Genomic DNA, 18,885 nt, shown 5'->3' with positions numbered 1-18,885 from the left:
AGGTACCGTATTTCAAGTGAGTTTGGGCTTTTATTTATTCGGTACAAATATCTTCCCTCTCTACCGCTGAGTTGGTTAAAATTTGACGCTTGTCATTAATCTTACCTCAAGAGGGCAGATTTAAACTAACTAAATGCGTCCCTTAGGGGCTTTTAATTGACTTGGTAATTATTGTTTTCACCATAGATTCTAAGATATCAATTATTTTTAAAAAGGTGAGTTATATCCACCATAACTGACTGACTACGTATCGGAATTAATTCGTTGGATCACCACGCCTCAGGCGTGTTCGGGAAGTTCCTCTTTGAGTTGCAGCAGGATCCGTAAATATGAGTTTTTTTGCCGAAAAAAGTGGTTTAATAAATGTGTTTGGGATGATGCCTCGGATATGGAGTTGATATGCAACACATTATTCATTGGTTTCACTGACCACTTTGGCGGAATGAATGAAATCATTCAGTGTTGGCTCAAACCACATTGGTAGATGATTACTAGCAGTGATTTTTTATTACATGTTTAATCAACTTCTCGAGCCCAGCTTTTAAACAGGCGATGGAGTTTAAGATAATACTATGTTGTTAAAATTGTCCTACGTCAGTAATGCTTCTTCCTTTTTGATTTAACTTTAAAATAACCAAATAAGGTGAACACTACTGCGTGTTAACATATGGTTTTCATTTGTCGGTTATTTAAGCGAAACACCCTTATCAGAATGGTTTTTTTTTCATTCACATTACAAGTGGCCTTATAATTCTGTTTAAACAAAGCTCTGCTTCCTCTTTTGTGCGCTTTTGGGCATAGTATCCAAACACCTTCCCTCGCCTTGCTACAAAATCCCTTTGCTCACACAAAACTCCACTTCAAGATCGTATTCCAATGCATTGAATAAACTTGGTTTGGTATTTTACCTTTCCGGAAAAAATGAGGTCGAAATTTATTTCTTTCCCTTTGCTCGAAAAAGTGCAGAATACGATTACGGCTGAGTATTTTCTTTAGATAATCTAAGACGTACTTTTGAATGAGGATAAAACTGAACGCTTATTCATTTGCATCTGCTCTAAGTAATACTAACGATATAATATCTTTACTTGTTTTCTTGGAGGTTTGTGAGGAAGATTACACTTTATCAAGGAAATGCTTTTTGTTTTTCGTTGACGCGATTGGTTTGCTGGCTTAAAATCTCCCAGAGCCATGCATAGGAAATCACGCATTCAAATAGCAAACAAAATCGAGTCATAACGGTGCTTGATTGCTTCAGAATTTAATGCATGGAAGGATAAGTCATTTCTGTTCTTTAATCTAAAATGATTTCCGTATCCTTCTTTTCCGTATTAGTTGACTAAATTCTAGTACTTTCAGTGTCAGGTGGCACCTGTGGAAGTCACCAGGGGACTCGATCCTCGGCAAATGCGATTTGATTATTAGAGTCTAATTTTAAATGTTACAAAGATTCTTTGCGTCAAATTTTTAACAAATCATTTAAATCGAGCGCTCTGTGCATAGCTGCTGCATTTTACTAGGCGAAATGACTTCGGAAGTGTTTTTTTCATTTTACTCGTGTAATTCCCTTCACCCAGCAAATAATCGGACTAAAGATAATCATTTAGCTGTCAGGCATGATTAAATTCCTTCTTCTACAACTTGTATTTCTTGATTACGATGGTCCAAGCGATCAAGGATAAATGAGACAAAGGTGTGGAATGTTAGGCCACTTCCACCCCACACTCCAAGTATGCCAATTCACCTAAGCGCGGATTTTTAGTTTCTCACATTAAAACGAGCTCTGTTTGGTTTGGATCAAAAGTTTTTGTGGCTCTTAGCGCGTTTACCACTACTGTCATCTGTGACGTCCATGTTTTCTCGCTTGAAATTGCACATCACGTCGATGTGATACATTTAATTTAAAAAAAGAAGATTAAAACTGAAAATAAAAATGTTGTTAAATTAAAGCAGCAAAGTGTCCGGGCAGTTGCGATCTATTTTCCTCTAAGACATTTACCATACAAGGTGGTGGGGGCGGGACGAGAAATTGGGGGATAAGCTCAAGTAAAAGAATAAAGGGAGCCAGAGGCTGTACAGCACGAGTTGTTCACCTGGCACCATGACTCGGTGTGCGTCTGTAGCGTACTTTAGATATCAAAAAAATTTGGGCTTTCAGGTTTAAGCGGCATAACTTTGGACAGGGCATAACAAACCTGTGAGACCGGCACCAAACGCATTACGTGCATAAGCGCCCTCGTAACCAATTTCTTTGAGCTTTGGGATGTCTTCCCATAGATATCCCCTTTTATCTAGCCCCCTTTTTGGGTGTGTTGTCAACAGCTTACATGTAATTACAGTTAACTTCCCTCCCTTGTCGTTCTTCGAGCTTCCTTCGCTAAAACTAACGGTGTTACTATTCTTATGTTTTTACCGACCATTGGGAGCTCTTGTTTTCGGGTTTCTTAAACAGCTTTCCTCTTCAGTCTACCTAGGGGATTATTCTTCAAGGTAGACTTCCGCCAATTTTTCATTATGAATTCCAACTTTGACTGCGCATGTTTGAGGGTATTACCTTAAATCATTCATAATGAGATCCAAGATGTGAGCAATAGTTTTCCTATTCACTTGCTATGCCACTTAATCATCAAATTCGAAGCAGTGGCTGCTCTGCACTACACGTAGGCCCTGCACAATTTTCGACTCCATCCAAGCTGTAATCTGCACCAGAGTAGTCACGCATGGCTACGTGATGGATTGCTGTGGAAATAAACTCGATCAATGTACACACTTAACTCTGAAAAGTGGTGCTACTTGAAGCCATGGACTCATAATTTCATAGTCACTTCATAAAGTCAATGTCTTCGCACATCTACAACCAAAAGGATTAGGTGTTTTAAATAACTCCAAGCATTAGGAATCTCTGGAGGAATAGGCGTATTCACTCTTGGTATTGGATGAAATTCTCGTGTGCGTATTTTTGCCCACGGATTGCTAACGTCCATGGGGAAGTATTCAACCTAACCGTAGTGCTTGGCACGAGGGTTGTAGGTTGTAACTACAATTAGTAAAACGGAAGGAGGTGAAGTGCGATTTTACCTTAGGATAATGGACGTCAGAACTATGCAAGATCGAATTAATAACCACCCTAAATTTGTGAAATTTTTTTTCCCTAAATATACATGCGTGCGTTTTTGTGTGCCAATGGATTTTGAGTTGTTTAACACCTTCTCTACTAGTGTCACACAGAGGTGACGCCCCGACATGTCTCCATGACATGTATTACTCATCAACTGACAAAAGCTAGGTTTACCAATTTGTGCTGTAAACAGATTGGTTGAACTAAGAACAATAAAGTAGATACATTTGAAGCGAAAAAAAATAATAAATAGTAATTAGTAGAAGTCGCATGGAATGTAGTGGTCGATTTTTCCGATGGTGCCTTGCACCCTTAGTTCGCTTTCGTCCTGTTAAATTATTTTCTATGCACACCTGGGATTAAGGCGAACACTTCCTTTTCGTAATTGGCTGCATTCATAGCCAATGCCTAGTTATGTGCACTTTTATTTGAAGTGAGACGCTTGGAAAAACGAATATTGTTTTGGACGACTTGTTTATTAGCCCATGAAACAAGGTTTTTTATTACCAAGGCTACATCTAATATGCATGATTGGATTGATGACTTTGTTGCTAATCTATTACCAACAAAAATTGGCACGAAAGTGGGGAGAAGACAGGCAATGGTTTTGCTTCGGGGCACGATGTTGCAGAACCACATGATGCAAGTATCAATCACTTCGAAATTGGACAACTGCCTTTATCACATATAAGCCATATCACCTCCTCATACCTGCTCGCAACACACTTGTTGGTTATTGAGCATTCACACTTAAAGCCCATAGTTTTGAAGATGCTTGAGCGTAAATGTTAATCATTTTTAGAAGGATAAAGAGAATCTTCTTTTTAACGTAGCGAGAATGATTGTTGTCGCCCCCCGCCTTGTTTACCAGATTAAATCAAGCGCTTTACTGCAGCGGATTTTCAGCAATTTATTGCCTCCTCTCGACGATAATTTTGAGTCCCCACCACATGAGAAAAGTCTGCCAACCTCACCAAACATTGTCAGGAAATATTTAACAAAATGTCAAAGTGTTCCCAGGTTTTGATTTTATTCATTCTATTCCGATGTATCTAAGGAAGCTAGGTTTTAGAGCCTTCATTTGGAAATAGGCAAAACGCAGACCCCTTAAGAGAGAAGAAGCTCTAATAGTCGAGCATTTGGTGCTTGAAAGTGGTCCATTGTACTTAGCATCAAGAGTTTGCTTTTACCAGCAGGCAATGCTAAGTTGGTGCTCCACCACGTGCAGACTGGTTTTTCCGGTGATACTGTTCGTCCTTCACACGGCATTGCTATGACCAATGGTGAATCTCCCTTCCATCCGTGAATTACAGAGCTAAATACCAACGACCTCAGTTCCTAGTAGGTCACATGCTTCCATCTCATTAGCCTAATAAGAGTATCCTCCTTTTGGTCACTGTGGTGTTTCTGTTGATTGCAAGCAATCAGGTTCATTCCAAGTCCTGTGGGCACTATAAAAAATTGCTTTACTCCTTTAGAACGATGAGAAAAAGAATACTTAAAGTAGAGTGCGTTTAAGTGGACAAATTGTAAATTAATGATTTAATTACTGATCCAAATTGGACGGCAATTTTTAAAATCCACAAAGTCTACTCCTTGCGTTTCATTTCTGCGTGCAGGGTTTATGGTAAAGTTTATGCCACTGCGAAATCTTGGCTGTGGTTTTCAGTGAAAATAATGAAAAGTGAAGGAAGTGGAGTTTGTGTTGAGCATTCCCATTTTGATCCCAACACTTTTTTATCAGCAGCGTAGTACTTTGTTTACTAGCTTCTTCGGATGGTCAACTCTCCTAAAATACCATTATGATCAGAAATTATCGGGGAAGGAATTCGGTTTCGTGTTAATTGTTTCTGTGGTCCGTTGCCTATTGTGACAGTGCTGCACGGTATCATTCTTTTACTAATTTTGGTGAATGATCCCTAATATTCAAGTTCCCCTTGAAAAGGTTCTAAAGGACATCAGTCTGGAGACAGTTTTACTATCATCATGCAGAACCACTGGGAGGCTAGTAGGTATGACTAGTACAAACACTAACGTCAGAGCCAAATAACTAGATCGGAACAGTACGTGTGGTCATATACTCGATTAAAACCAATGCTATTCTGATACATTTCTGCCACTTGGCTAGGCGGGCAATGGCTATACAGCGTTGCACATTGCGGCGAAGCGGAACCACCAGGACCTTGCAGCGCTCCTGTTGGCCAACGACCGCGACCCCATACGGAGCACCAATCGCGAGTCGCGCTGCGGTTTCACACCCCTCCATCTAGCTGCTCAGGAAGGTAATTCTGACATGGTTGGACTGCTCCTCCTCAATGGGGCCGATGCCGAGCACAAGGCTAAGGTAAGGCCGTGTTTGTGCACATGTGAGTCCCTTGAATGCTCGCACTGAATATCATAAATATGGAATGTGGGAAGAAGTGATCGACTTGTTCCTAATGTCACCCTCAGACAGTAAGATCGCCGCAGGTGGGAGGTGCTTTGCATTTGGCTCCTAAGATAGGTTGATGGTACTGGAATCATCGCATAAAATCTAAGAGTAGGAAAGCGCTATTTTTTCACCAGATAATTTTGACCTTTTTTTAAATTCCCGATGAAGGTTCCAGGATTGATCATATTTAGCCATCACGAGCTTTTAGCATTAAACCTTGTAATCAAATTCAATGATTTTGAAAATGTGCACATAGATTACAGGCGGACGTCTCTCTAGACATGCTTTCTTCGAAATCAATGGTGAAATTTGAAAAGCAGATGGATTTTTCTGCTTTGGGAACCTTTACAAATGTTCTAGGAGTCTAATCCTCCTGAATTCCCTTATACTGCACTTCGCAGAGGGAATTGTTATTGAGTTGACAAATGGACTGGGTGGCCTAGCCGCCAGGTCAATTCTCCCTCCTTCTTAAAAGAAAAATGATTCGTTAGGTGCAGAATTCCTAAAATATACACGGTAGTTATTTCGATTTGAAATGGATGAGATGTGTTGGGGGAAAAAGCTAATTCTTTACCCTATTCCATGATAAGAATGGAACCTTTTATTAATAGTTAGTCCTTTACAGAAGTCGGTAGGAGAAGTCGAAGCGCTTGCGATTTTCTTCATCCTTTAAAATAATCTACTTGAAGACAGAATAATGGTGATTCGTCCTCAATAGAATGTCACTAGCATCTTCACCGAAAGAATGCAATGAAGGTTTGAATGCATTGAGCAAAAGAAGTAGCAGCGTACTCAGTAAATCACCCTAATTGTGTCGGTGACAAAATGATAATTTTGATTAGGTGTGATGCGAACTAAGTTGCATTGAAAGCTGTCTCCTACCGAGTTGGACATGGATTACCCTGCTTTTTAAACCTTCATTAATGTCTGGATTCCTCTGGAGTAGGTGTTTCTGATAACTAGTTACATTAAATTTGTTTTCTTTTAATTTCTCACTTCTAATACAATCTTTGCAGTGTCAGTCTTCTAAATTTTAAAGCATAATGTTAGTAAAAAAGCTTTTTTTGCATCCACCACTTGAATGCTTTGAAAACTATCATCTCTTGACGGAGATGACACTTCAAAATCACATTCAACCCACTTGGAGCAAGAAATGTTTCGGACCGTCTTCTTAACAATGTTGTATCTCCAGCTCCCTTTGCAGAAAATGCTCTACCAAATAGCTTGGCAAGTTTGCTAGCAAATGATTAGTATTTGATGCCTCTCACTACCTCCTCCTTTTTTGTCTTTTGAGCCGTGAATTTTCTTATTCATATGGACAGGGAATCATGTTTTCTTTTATAAGCACCAACTTCTTTCTCCACAATTTACATAATGTCTGTTTTCTTATCATGCTCGACTTGTTTGCGCCAGAGTAGATGCATATTTTTGGCCTTCTGTAGGCCTGAGTGTCGGATTTGCATATTTCCTTTCGTTAGGTGGGAAGGCGATTCATCAGATCGTGGCACAGGCAAGGGTGTTGTGAATGACTTGTCTCTAAGTCTTCCGCTTGCATCCACTGGAAAACTATACACCTCACTATCTACTTTGTGAATGAGTTGCAATTTTTAGGTAGATGCTTTTTTTCGTTTCAATGGCCACCCAAAGCGGCAAATAGCATGGAAAGTAGAACGCCTTTTAACCTTAATTTACATTCTGATACATAATAAAATATCTCTGACAGCAATGTCCAACCAAATGAATGGCTTCAAAAAAAGTAGTCACTTTGATTTCATTCAGTCATTCCCAAATTCCTTTCAACCGAATAAATTGTATAAAACAATTGTGTGCATTCGACCTCGGCCAGTATTCAGTAAGTACAACTTGTTCACAAGCCTTGCGTTCATCGTGTTAGTCGAGTTTGTCTTGCGACTAAGCAGTCCACTTTTATCCGCTCGTTTTCACCGCCTCAAGTTGATTGATGGTCGCAGCAAGTTTAGCATGCAATTCTTTGCAAGTATTTTAAAAACATCCTCCAAGGATAGGGGGGGGGAGAGAAATAGTTTGCTTTAAAAGCGGTTACAAAAAGGTAATGCACAAAGCCCAATTTTAAATGGTGCGAATTCGAAACCATTATGTTATAATGGTCTAGCATTAGTCATCACTACTTGGTTTTACCTTCAGCACGAAAGTGGAGTCGCTCAGTTCGCCTTCTTGGCCATGTTCACTTACAGCGTTCGGTCCTTTTGGTTGGTGCGTCTTAGCAATCAAGTGCAAGCACGTCCGCTCTCGTCTGTACACGGAGAAAATTTCGTTTTTTTTGAATTTTCATGCCGCTCATACACGCACAATCGGCGAATCGCACGGGCACACACGCTATTGTGGGTTGGTTTTGGCTACTCCTTGAATCGCTGTGCCCCAGTAGACCGCTTGCGAATAAACTGAAATTGGAACAATTCAGTGCGAAGGATGGACTTGATGCAACTTTGTAACGGAATAACCCATCTTTAATTGTAGATTGACTGCTATGCACACAGACATACGCATACTACTAGTGTATTAATCCGTATTATTTGTAATTATATTTGCAAGTAGTCCAGGTGCCATCTACTTTTGAGAATAAGTAGCTCATCTTCGTGTCCACCTGGTAGGCCCTTCAAAGTTGTTTTGTGCGATATCTATAGGCACCTCCCACACTAATGTTAGTAACTACGCTTTCTTCAGTGAAGTTATTTGTTGAACTACCAAAGGAGGCTGGATAAGTGCCATTAGTATAAGATTATCCACTTATTTGTTTGGTTTTATCCTTTTGTCAGTTAGGTGATCTGGTTTGCAAATAGTTGGCCCTGCTTGTTACCTAACATCCCATTTTTGTATCCCTTGTGGATCGAATACTCTTTCTTGGAAATGTGAAGGACCAGAATGAAAGGGAAAGTTTGAATGCCCATTGCCTTGAGGGATACTAGACCAGCTCGCAGAGTTGTCTTCTCAGGGCTTAATCGTCTGACAATATGACTCGGGACGTTTGTGCACATTTCTTGTAGATAAAAAAATAATTGACTTCTAAGCAGAAATTGTATAGTTAGAAAAGTTTTGAAGATGTTTTAATAGAATCCTAACCGCTACCCTACTATATTTTATGCACTTCGGATTCTTCAATTCATCGTAGAACCCTTGAGGCTAGATCCTCGCCACCGTTTATTGCAGACGTCTATTACCAGTTTTTAGGCAATCCACTAATCTTTGCATCAAATGATTTTTTCTATGCCCAATTTACTGGAACACGTTACGAGAACAAGGTTAGGTAGTTCAGGTCTTCGTAATGGAAAGCTCTGACTACTGTAATCTTCGAAATTAGTGGTATAAGAACAGTGGAAGCTCTCGTGGATCCTTCCTTAGAATGAGTTATATGCCATGAGGAAATATTCCTCAGGACTCATTGACTCGAGACCCTCACAAGTCGTGCATGGGTCAGTCTGCATACCGTCAATATAGATGCCAGGGGAGCATAGAGTAGTGCATGTATTCAACAGCGCGTGTCGAGGATCGAAGTTTCTTGAGAACGAAGGTGTCAAACCCAAATTCGTGGGTATCACTCGTACGGAAGACTTTAGACATGCTCAGCTGGAATAATGTACGCGTTTCATGCGGCTAGCTGCACGTTTGTGCATGCTGGTTTCCGGCCGTGGTGACTCCTAAACCACCTGCACAGCAGTCATTACCGCGACTGTTCATTCAGTGCGTGAAACGCCCACTTGACCTTGGACGCCTGACTGATGCATAGTCCGATGTGAAATTGCACAAGCAGCATATTTTGCAATTTGGAATGGTTAGCCCGTAGGATACTTCATTTGTGCTGTCACTTCTTTCTGTACCGAGGCTGCTTCCCAGAGATTAGTTATGCGCCAAGTCAAAAAATGAATGTAGTATTCACCATTTGAAATTTGTACTTTTATAAATAGCAAAAAGTCGCGTTTAAACTTTAACCTCCTCTGTCGTGTAAGTTAGGTGGTCAGTAATAGAAGTTTTTGATGGTCTTTTTGACCTTTGAAAACACAATATGTAGTCGGAACGACTTTTTTTGAAGGAAATTTGATGAGGTTAAGTGGTATGTGGGTGCAGTAGGAGCTCTCAATGACCCATGCTAATTTAAACTATCCACAGAATGGTGTAACTCCAATGCACCTAGCGGCATTGGAGGACCACGTAACCGTGGCACAGCAGTTAGTGCACGAGGGGGCACAGGCCACGGCGATGACACAGGCGGGCTACACGCCTCTGCACACCGCTTGCTACGCTGGCCGCCTCAATATGGCGCGCTTCCTGGTGGCTCTAGCTACCTCCGACATCAACGCGGCTACCAACACAGGCTTCACACCCCTCCACCTGGCTGCGCAGCAGGGCCACTCTGACATTGTTTACCTCCTCCTTGAACACGGTGCTGATCCCAACGCAAGAAATTCGGTAAGTCCACGACCTCATCAGTGTAATCTAGACTTCTATTTATTCATGCTGATGTAAAATCGCTTTACTTGAATGTACTTCTCTTTCTAACTCGTTTTTTCAAAGTCGACTGCGCTTGAAAGCTGCATGCTTTAATGTGAGATTGTGAACCTCGATTTCATTCCTCCGGAAGTGACTTTCTTCTCGAGTAAATCGCAGGAGCTGTTTTGTTTCTATGTTGGTTTCGCAGACCTTCTTTGCAACGAGTTTGTAACTCTCATGGGGAGGATACTTATTGTGAGAAGGCCTCGTGTAGCAGTTGGCCTAACCTGGGTTTTTGTGCCCGTGTAATTGCAGGATCTATCCATATCCCTCACCTGTGTATCAACAATATCTGTAGCCGCTGCACCTGTGTTCATGTTTCTTAAAATCTCGATCTCGTTATTTAGTTTTCCATTCTTTCGCTTTCTATGATGTTTATGGACATATTCATATCCCAGCACAACTCTATCCAATGCCTCCCTCCTTGAATGGGGAATCATTTGTAGTTTCTCACTAACATCGATCTTACGCATTTGGACCCATATTTGGAGGAACCTCAAGGACTGGTCTTCCTTTGGATGTTCACTTTTAGAATCATGGGAACTACTTATCGTCTTTGATTGTAATGTAAAAAACCCATTAGCCTCATAAAACTTCAGGAACTTTGCTCACGTTGGGTTTCTAGCTTGTGATTCACGAGGATCATGCGGTGGACCAAGCTTTAGTGGTCATATTAACACACTCCGCCCTTGTAGCCCTTTCATTTTCATGGCAGCACTATCCCCTTTGAGGAACTTTACAAATCTCGATCGTATATGGATCTTAGTTTGATAAATCGTGGAGATTACGAGTTTTACCGATTTTCAAGTTGGTAATCTAGTAATGCTTAATTTTGTTGAGCGTTGTTCCTTTCGATCATGAGTAAAAACCCTCTCCATCCGCATTCTTCACCCTCTATGATGAGCATGCGTAGGCCTGTCTCACTTTAACGTAAAAGTACTGGTGATTTCATATGGGCGGCTTTGAAGGCACTTCAAGAGCTGCGCTGGTTTTGGTGGATGAATTTATGGATGAAGAAGGTTACTTGTTGTGCCATCATTCATAACAAAAACATCGATTAAGTTAATTCTTTTCAAATGCCATTTTAAACTCACACCAGTAGAATCGCATTGCAGACACCTCAAGGCCTTCGGAGTTCTTCTTCTAAACCATCAGGAGGGAGATTTTAATGCTAAACCAATAGTTGGTTCTAATTGCTACAAACTTTTAAATCGACTTAGATGAGCCTTGTGCCCGATTGTTTTATGAGAAAATCTCGTTTGGCGTGGGAAGTAGGGTATCTCTAATCCCATTTTCCCCCTTTCCCATGTGTGTGCATTCATGACCCAGGGGGGCGGGGGTGTTGTTAAATTTTTAATATGAGAATATCGTGTATGGCTTTTATTATTGAAATTCTTTACATAGGTGGAAATCGGATCTCTTTTTAGTAGCTATAGCGAAACGCTTTTAGAGCGTGGGAATGTGGGAAATTGCGTTCATTCTTCGTCACTTCTACAACGTGTTAATGAGATGGATGAACTCCGAAAAGTTGCAGATGCATGATTTCGAGGACTCGGAGTCATCACTTTCCTCCATTTATGCTTCAGTGTACAGCTCTATCAAAAAAGCTTGTCCTGGAGCCCCACGCATGGTTTCATTTAATTTGCTTTTGGCGGGTAATTTGAAAATCTGCCAAGTTTGTGAGCTTAGATTTCACCCTTTGTTTCCTAGATTGTTGCCAAAATTAGTAATTTTTCAAATAATGACAATTCAAGTGTATCCTTCTCCTGCTGAAATGGGATGTCGTGAAAAATGGAACTGATTTCTTTACTATTTACTTCCACCCATTGAAAATGGCCATTGAATTACTGGATCTGAACGAAATCTGCCCTGATGAGGGTGGCAAAACTTCTACAGTGATTGCTCGCTGCAACATATTTTAAGGATGAGGTGTTAATGAAATCTGAGCTGAAGTACAATTGGAATGGTGGACTTCTGCTTCTCATTCCATTGAGGTTCTGCAGTTCAGTGTTACCTTGGACCATATCTTGCGAGTGGTTCGATATCTTTGAATCCTGAAACGGTAGCTCGGCTTCGTGAGCAGCACATTGATTGTTTCTTCTGCTTACAGCAAGGTCTGACGGCGGCTCAAATCGCCCGTCACCAGCACTACCTGACCATCTTCGACACACTTCGCACCGTCACCACGGTTATCACCAACTGGGATGACGTCAAGGAGACATACGATACGGAGATCCTCCTTGATCTACCGGAGATTGTAACCACCGCTAAGGAGGCTGCCGAGGCCGTCGAATCGGATGAGGAGGGGAGTAAGTGCATTTGCACATCCATCCGCCTACCCCCCTCACTGCTCTCTACAGAATTCTTATTTTATGATATTTATAAAATAAAAATTGTATCTTCTTGTAGAATCGAACGGTAACTACCCAGTTGCGTGCAACAAAATCATCTCTACCGGAAACCTTTGCATGAGTTAGCATGAATTCAAACGCTTGTATAGGTTTATTTCTTCCCATAACCCCTCCGACATTGTTTTTGAAGTAGCACACTACCGTTTAGCTTCTCCTCATTCTTTTTTTCGCCTTCTTTGAATGTTGTCAAACAATGTGCTCATTCTGCCCATCTCTTTGTGCGTGCGTATGTTAGTGGCATTGTCGCGAAAGGTCGGCAGGACAACGGCGTATCCCTCGCAATATCAGGCGGAGTACGTCAAAACCTCCTCGCAAGCGGCCAACACTCTTCATCCCTCTGGTAAGCATATCCTTGTTGGGTCTCCAACTGTTTTTTTTGCATATCTATCGTTCTTTAATTCTGTATGGATCAAAGGATCTTAGCAATAGTTATGCCAATTGGTAATGAAGAAGCATGAAGAATGTAGAGGCTTTGGAGCAGGAAATCTCAACTTAACGGCCTAGCGTTATATCTGTTTACCACCTATTCTCAGTAGCTAGATGTGGTTGCTACCAGCGTTGCATATGCCGTATTCTCCGTCTGTTTTCAAAAGCTGCTTAAACTTAATCGTGCCTCAAACGGATTTGTTGAGTTATCAACGAGGCAAATGAGGGTGCCCGTGGTTTAGATCTAATTGCATTCTTTTAGTTTTGAATAGTATAACTTTGAATAAAACATGTATTTTGTAGGCAGTAGTGGTTGATTTTTCCATCGAGAATGATATTAAGCGTCCTGATTAAAATCTTTCCCAGCCGATCAGATCGCGTCAAATCGCACAAAGTGATAATACCGCAGTGTTGAGTCACCAAACAACTAATGGTATATGTTTGATGATGATTCTGTCATGGATTACTTCGTGATTTTCAGTTACGTTTTTGAAATATGGTGAAGGGTAGATTTTTCAGCACGTTCAATTGTAGTATTTTGTCTCTATGATGATCTCCACAGCTCATTGATGCTTTAATTGTTACGTGTCTGTTGATTTTTTTGAATAAAAATATTGCGAAATTCTCACTCGTTCGTCGGTTTACAAGATCTAGCCCCAAAACGATAAATCAAGTGCCAATCGCGAACCGAAACGTGCTTCGGAATTAGTCGTAATGCGCATTCACAACAAGAAAAATAAGTCGAAAACAATGAAGGTAATTTGTTGCTGGGCTAATCAGACATTTTAGACTTAGCAGTTCAGTGGTTTGATGTTTAAACGGATGGTTTGAATCTTCCTAGTTGCTAGTTATCAGACCGCAGTGTATCTTATGGTAATTGCATACTATCTTAACACAAACATGGATACACATCGTGCAGCATCCCATCGCCCGAAGGTACTGATTTTATATTCCTCCCTCCTTGTAGAATCTGCGTACGAGAACGATCTAATTTGGGGCGAGATGGAGTACCTGAGTCAACCACTTCGTAAGTCAAAGAACAATATACACCCACACCTCCATTCTCCCTTTTTTTCATCACATCTTACTCTTTCATACATCAAACATTGAGTAGTAGGTACTTAACTGTCATTACATCTGTCCATCATCAGGCAGCCGTCAACCAACCATTGGAAGTGGAGGTGAGATATGGCCTGTATCCTCTGTGTGTGCGCATGCATCTACAAACTCGTTGTTTGCATGCATACCTGGCCCGTCAAGCGTCTTTTGTACGGCCTTGTTGCCTTTCCCCTCTTTCCCTTCATTATCATTTATCTCTGCACGTGGACACTTTAGTTGTGTGCCTGTACTGATCCTCCCATAAGTTTTGGTTACTGTCGAATGTCACTTTGCAAAAGCATCAGGTCTTAGAACTTAGTATCCTATTTGAGGGCCACAGAACTTATTCCAGTTATATTGATGACTATTGGTAGCTTGAAATTCATCATTCAGTTGTATGACAAATGGTTTGCAAAATGCGTGCTAACAAACCTCCACTTTTATTGTGATTGCTGGAAATTTGCAGTGTTGATTTGGTTGACAGTATCTCCAAAGTCAGCGTTATCACTTTCATTCCACCAAATCGCTATTACCTTTTTAATTTACAGTGAATTCAGTCCTTCAAATTTACTTGGAAAAATGAGTATGGAGTGCGTGGTTGTTTCCAAAATGCGTCTCAGTTTCTCCCATTTAATCGAGGCTTTCTATGTTTCATTCTTCAATAGGCTTAGAAATTGAAGTATACCTTTATACATTCAGGGCCAGTGAAATTGTCGCAAAAACCTGATTGTGCAGTGACGGTTTCCTTTAATGCCGGCGACAGGATTATGTCACTATCCTTCCCCCCTCTTTTGAGATTTCATTCAGTCGCTACCCGTATGCAATTGATGCTACGATTGAGGGACTCGGGGTAAATTTTCTCCCGAACAGGTTTGAATTGTCCGCTTTTCCCGAGAATTGCCCCATCCCAAATTATTCTACCTAGTACATTAGGGACTAGCGTTAATCATTTTTCGATTTAAGGATACAAATTTCTTTTTTCCTCCTTTCTCTTTTTTCCTGAAATCTGGAAAATGGATTGATACCTGACCATCCTCCTCTCGCATTTGATTTCTCACTTTAACTCCCCATATTCGAGGTGATTAAAACGCGGCATTTCCATATCTTAAATACATTGGGCGAAATGATTTCTGATTTATCTAGCCAGAGCTGGTGGTATTGCTCCAAAAGTGTAGTGTTTCTGTGTTTTTACCAGTGTTTTCCAAGAATAGTAAATTTACTGTGGTAATAAACTACTCCTCATCCCTTCGGAACTGATTCAAAATTGCATCGTTTATTGAATAACTCTTAAGTATGCCAATAACACAGCATTTTGTTACTTTTTCTTCGCAGAAATTTTTCTAAATGCCCATTTCACTTCATTTCTAGTCGAAGTAGATAGGAGAAAACTGCTTCAGTTGGAAAGATGTGTAGGAAAGGGCGCTAACGCAGCTAATCCCGGTCCCAAAGTGTAGCTATAAGGAGACCGCTATGATTGTGCATGAATGTGCGGTAGAGGTTATACTTGTAATACACTCTCCCTCTCACCCATACAAACACACGCATATCAATTTCAAAATATCAACGGGAAGACGACGTTTCTTCACTAGAAGGAGTTCCAAATCGGGAGTCCATCAAGGCGAGCGAGGATGTCACCTCATTGACGGGTTTTACTGATACAGTTGCCTTCTCGACTGAGTCCCCTACCATGCAGACTGGCCAGTATCTGCTGGAGTTTCCCTCTGGTCGGTTGTCTTACACGCTTGCCCATTGCCTCTACTGTCTAGCCAGCAAGCTTTCATTCAATTCACATACTCACTACGGCTGACCTGGCATCGACAGCTTCTGAATACGTTAATCATCTTTTGGTATTCTGACCCACACTGGAAGTTGGTGCGAACGCGCTTTAGTTAATTCTATCCTTGCAAAAGATACCTAAGGGCACTAATTCGTCATCTCAATTTCAACATCCCAAAGCTTTTTTGATTTACGCTTTCTCATTTAATGCCTTTTTTGGATGTATAAAAAAACTTGATTGCTGCTTCCCCGTTTGTGCTGCGGCCGGAATTAAGGCATTGATAGATATTCAGCACTAGTTTAATCCTTTATTTTCTGTCCTTTTTTCATGCAAATCTTGATTTTTGTCTCACATTGTGGGTTTATGACTGTCTGTCAAACCTGTTTTAGGCTTGAGTAACATCTACCATCGCTCCTATCTCTACCCTGATCGTCATCGATATCTGAGCCAGTTATTTAATGCTTTTTATTGGCTATTCGTCTTCATTCGGTTCATATGCAAATTCTTAGATCTGGGATTCGTTGTATTTGCCAGTGGTCAAAGGTTTTCTTCCAGATGACCGTCCCTTCGATTCCCAACAATTTTTGATTTGGATCAGTTTACCAATGTTGAGTACATTCGACGATTTCAGTCTGCAAAAGATAATACATGCGGCGGGTGGAAATGCTCTATTTCAATGTGTTTTAGTTTTGTACTTGCTTCCATGCCACGGCTGTTTCAGCTACGTTTAGCATGCGGATTGGTATCTTTCCATTTGGGGTCAATGCGAAACTGTGGAATTGTAATGGGATCAACCAATACTGGGCAATCGACAAACCCGATTAAGTTTCTTCCCTTTCGTTTAATCTTACCCCTTTCAAAGTTGCGTGTGACCTTACTGTCTTGTCTCCACTGTCGAACCCGTCAGTCAGTTCTGGGTTACTTGATTGATGCTGAAAATTATTACCGATGTGGTTTTGCTTATTTGATCTAAAGATGCCATTTCCTTGTGGAATTAATGCGCTTAGTCTCCCATTCGTGCTTGCTTGCTTAACTTCTGCCCTGACCATTTAAAAAGTAACATTGAGGTACTACCAATTGTTCGGTCAGTGATGGGCAAGAATATAAACTCGATCTCTCCTCTTGCTTAACGATTTTTCAGTGCCAGTCCCGCTTTCTTGCATATGAGATCTCTTGCGCACAGCCAACACCCTCATAATCTTTTAACTGAGGCATAAACCACAATACAAAGCGAAACAAGTAAATAAACATGCACATTATTAAAGTATGCATTTATGTTTATCCCCTCAATCCAGACGAACAAGTGTTGCACGAGACCTCCGTGGTTCCCCAACACAATACCAGCCTCTCTGCTACTCTTACTAGCGATCTCCACATGGGAGAGGTGCGTATTGCATCGACTACTTCTACCATTTCTGTTTCTGTTTCCCCTCACTCTGCTCTCTTTTAGAGCTCAAGGGTATTAGCAGGTCCAGGTGATAACCTAGACGCGGAATGGGAGATGGAAACGGAACCTGTTATGAGTACTTCAAAGAAACCGCTGGCTGGAGGGTGAGTTCCACTTGAAACTGCACATACTCTAACTCTTCCCTTCGCCACTTTTATGCGATGAGTTTTACATCTACTTTTTTCTATCTTTTCTTCCTAGCTTCGAGAAATATCTTTCACCCTGGTAAAGCTCTTGCGTTTTTGCAACTTTTGTTTTGAACTTACATTGATCTGTTCCTCATTTGTGTGTTTTTGCGTGCACATGTTAGCCTTCATCATGTTTGGTGCTGCCAAGTAACTTGACATTTTGCTACCTTCATTGTTATCACTACGGGAACACAAACCTGAATGTGTTGTGGTGCCCGCGTTAACCTTGAAGATGTCATGGAGCTAACTTGATAATGACCGCACAGGACTGGCATGAGCATACCTATAGGCTAAACTTTGTTAACTGGACAAATTTAGATCTGTCCTGTTTTGAGCATTGTCCTTTGTAATCTTCGTGAGTACTCTTCTGATTCGGCCACCATCAAGATAGCTGGGTATGCAGAACTGCCCAGAAAGTGGGCATGAAAATCATATGGGAATTTTTTTCATCAGGTAAAAAGAGCCTCAATTTCAAAGACAGTGACGTATTTCATAGATTTTGACGAAATCAGTCTCTTAAGCCCTCTGGGAACAGTATTGCAAGAGTTTGTGCATATTGCTAATTGCTCGAAGCTGGATGATGTTCCACGGGAAGTGCACTTTATTTGCCAATCGTTTCTTGTAGGGATATTTGCTCCAAAGCAAGGGTATTTCTAAAAATACGTTATAAAGTAGAGCTTTGGTGCTGCATCCTCTCTGCATTCAATTTCGTTATCATTTCGATGCTGAATAACTACCTATCTTGGTTAACCTCGGCTTGTAATGTGGAAGGATATTGCGTTAATCTTGCAATCAATTCTTCAGAGCCGATTCTCGCTTTGCCAATGACCATTCTGCAAGACGCGAGATAGGGATTGCTGCCAAAGCTCGATGCAATTTCAGTAGCCTTTTTATTCTTTCACTCGTCCATAGCACATGTCGGTCTTCTATACCGTCTCGATACAGTACATCCACTGACATTAAAGCCGAGGTAGTTTTTATTCCTTAATTTGATCCAGCTGAGATGTTTTAGCGTTCCAGATTTTGTTTTTACCTATGTTCCCGCTTTTTGTTAAGCGGTGTGCAATGTTCCACACCTTATTACCTTCACCCTAATTATCCCCGTGCGAATACCTACCTGGGTGTGTGGGATTGATCAAGTCCGTCTGTCTCTGTCTGTCAGTCTTCGTTTTAATGATCCCACGAGTTTCCTGCTCTCCCATTATTATCGTTAAGTGGCAGTAGTATTCTCCTGCACCGGACCAAACACGGTATTACAGCCACTCTTTTATTTGCATACATCTTCCTTTTTATTGCCGTTACTTATTATTACCATGGCAACAATTGGCGATTTATCGTTTCCGCCAGATGCCGCTCACAAATCATCAACAGAAAAGTGAGGGCAAAGTGATTTTTTTTGGTAAAATTGTGCACATTTTGCCTCGTACCAATTTAGCGCATGTGATGGGGAGCGCGCAAATCGTCC

General features: G+C 41.0%; 1 protein-coding gene across 1 annotated transcript in view; it reads left to right on the top strand. All coding sequences in view use genetic code 11, as the record gives it.

Annotated features, from left to right (window-relative positions):
• Nucleotides 1-18,885, top strand: part of EGR_01934 (Ankyrin-2) — a gene marked incomplete at both ends in the record, with an annotated part of 59,314 nt that overhangs the window by 23,053 nt on the left and 17,376 nt on the right. The window contains 9 exons of the mRNA XM_024491183.1: nucleotides 5,247-5,462; nucleotides 7,713-7,781; nucleotides 9,654-9,992; nucleotides 12,184-12,382; nucleotides 12,720-12,824; nucleotides 13,878-13,937; nucleotides 15,601-15,732; nucleotides 17,081-17,169; nucleotides 17,236-17,336. Of these exons, the coding sequence (XP_024354326.1) occupies nucleotides 5,247-5,462; nucleotides 7,713-7,781; nucleotides 9,654-9,992; nucleotides 12,184-12,382; nucleotides 12,720-12,824; nucleotides 13,878-13,937; nucleotides 15,601-15,732; nucleotides 17,081-17,169; nucleotides 17,236-17,336 (1,310 nt within the window). The remainder of the gene's footprint in view (nucleotides 1-5,246; nucleotides 5,463-7,712; nucleotides 7,782-9,653; nucleotides 9,993-12,183; nucleotides 12,383-12,719; nucleotides 12,825-13,877; nucleotides 13,938-15,600; nucleotides 15,733-17,080; nucleotides 17,170-17,235; nucleotides 17,337-18,885) is intronic.

The sequence above is a fragment of the Echinococcus granulosus genome (assembly GCF_000524195.1).
Source record: "Echinococcus granulosus chromosome Unknown EG_S00008, whole genome shotgun sequence".
Classification (NCBI taxonomy): domain Eukaryota; kingdom Metazoa; phylum Platyhelminthes; class Cestoda; order Cyclophyllidea; family Taeniidae; genus Echinococcus; species Echinococcus granulosus.
This window is presented reverse-complemented; position numbering and strand designations above follow the sequence as displayed.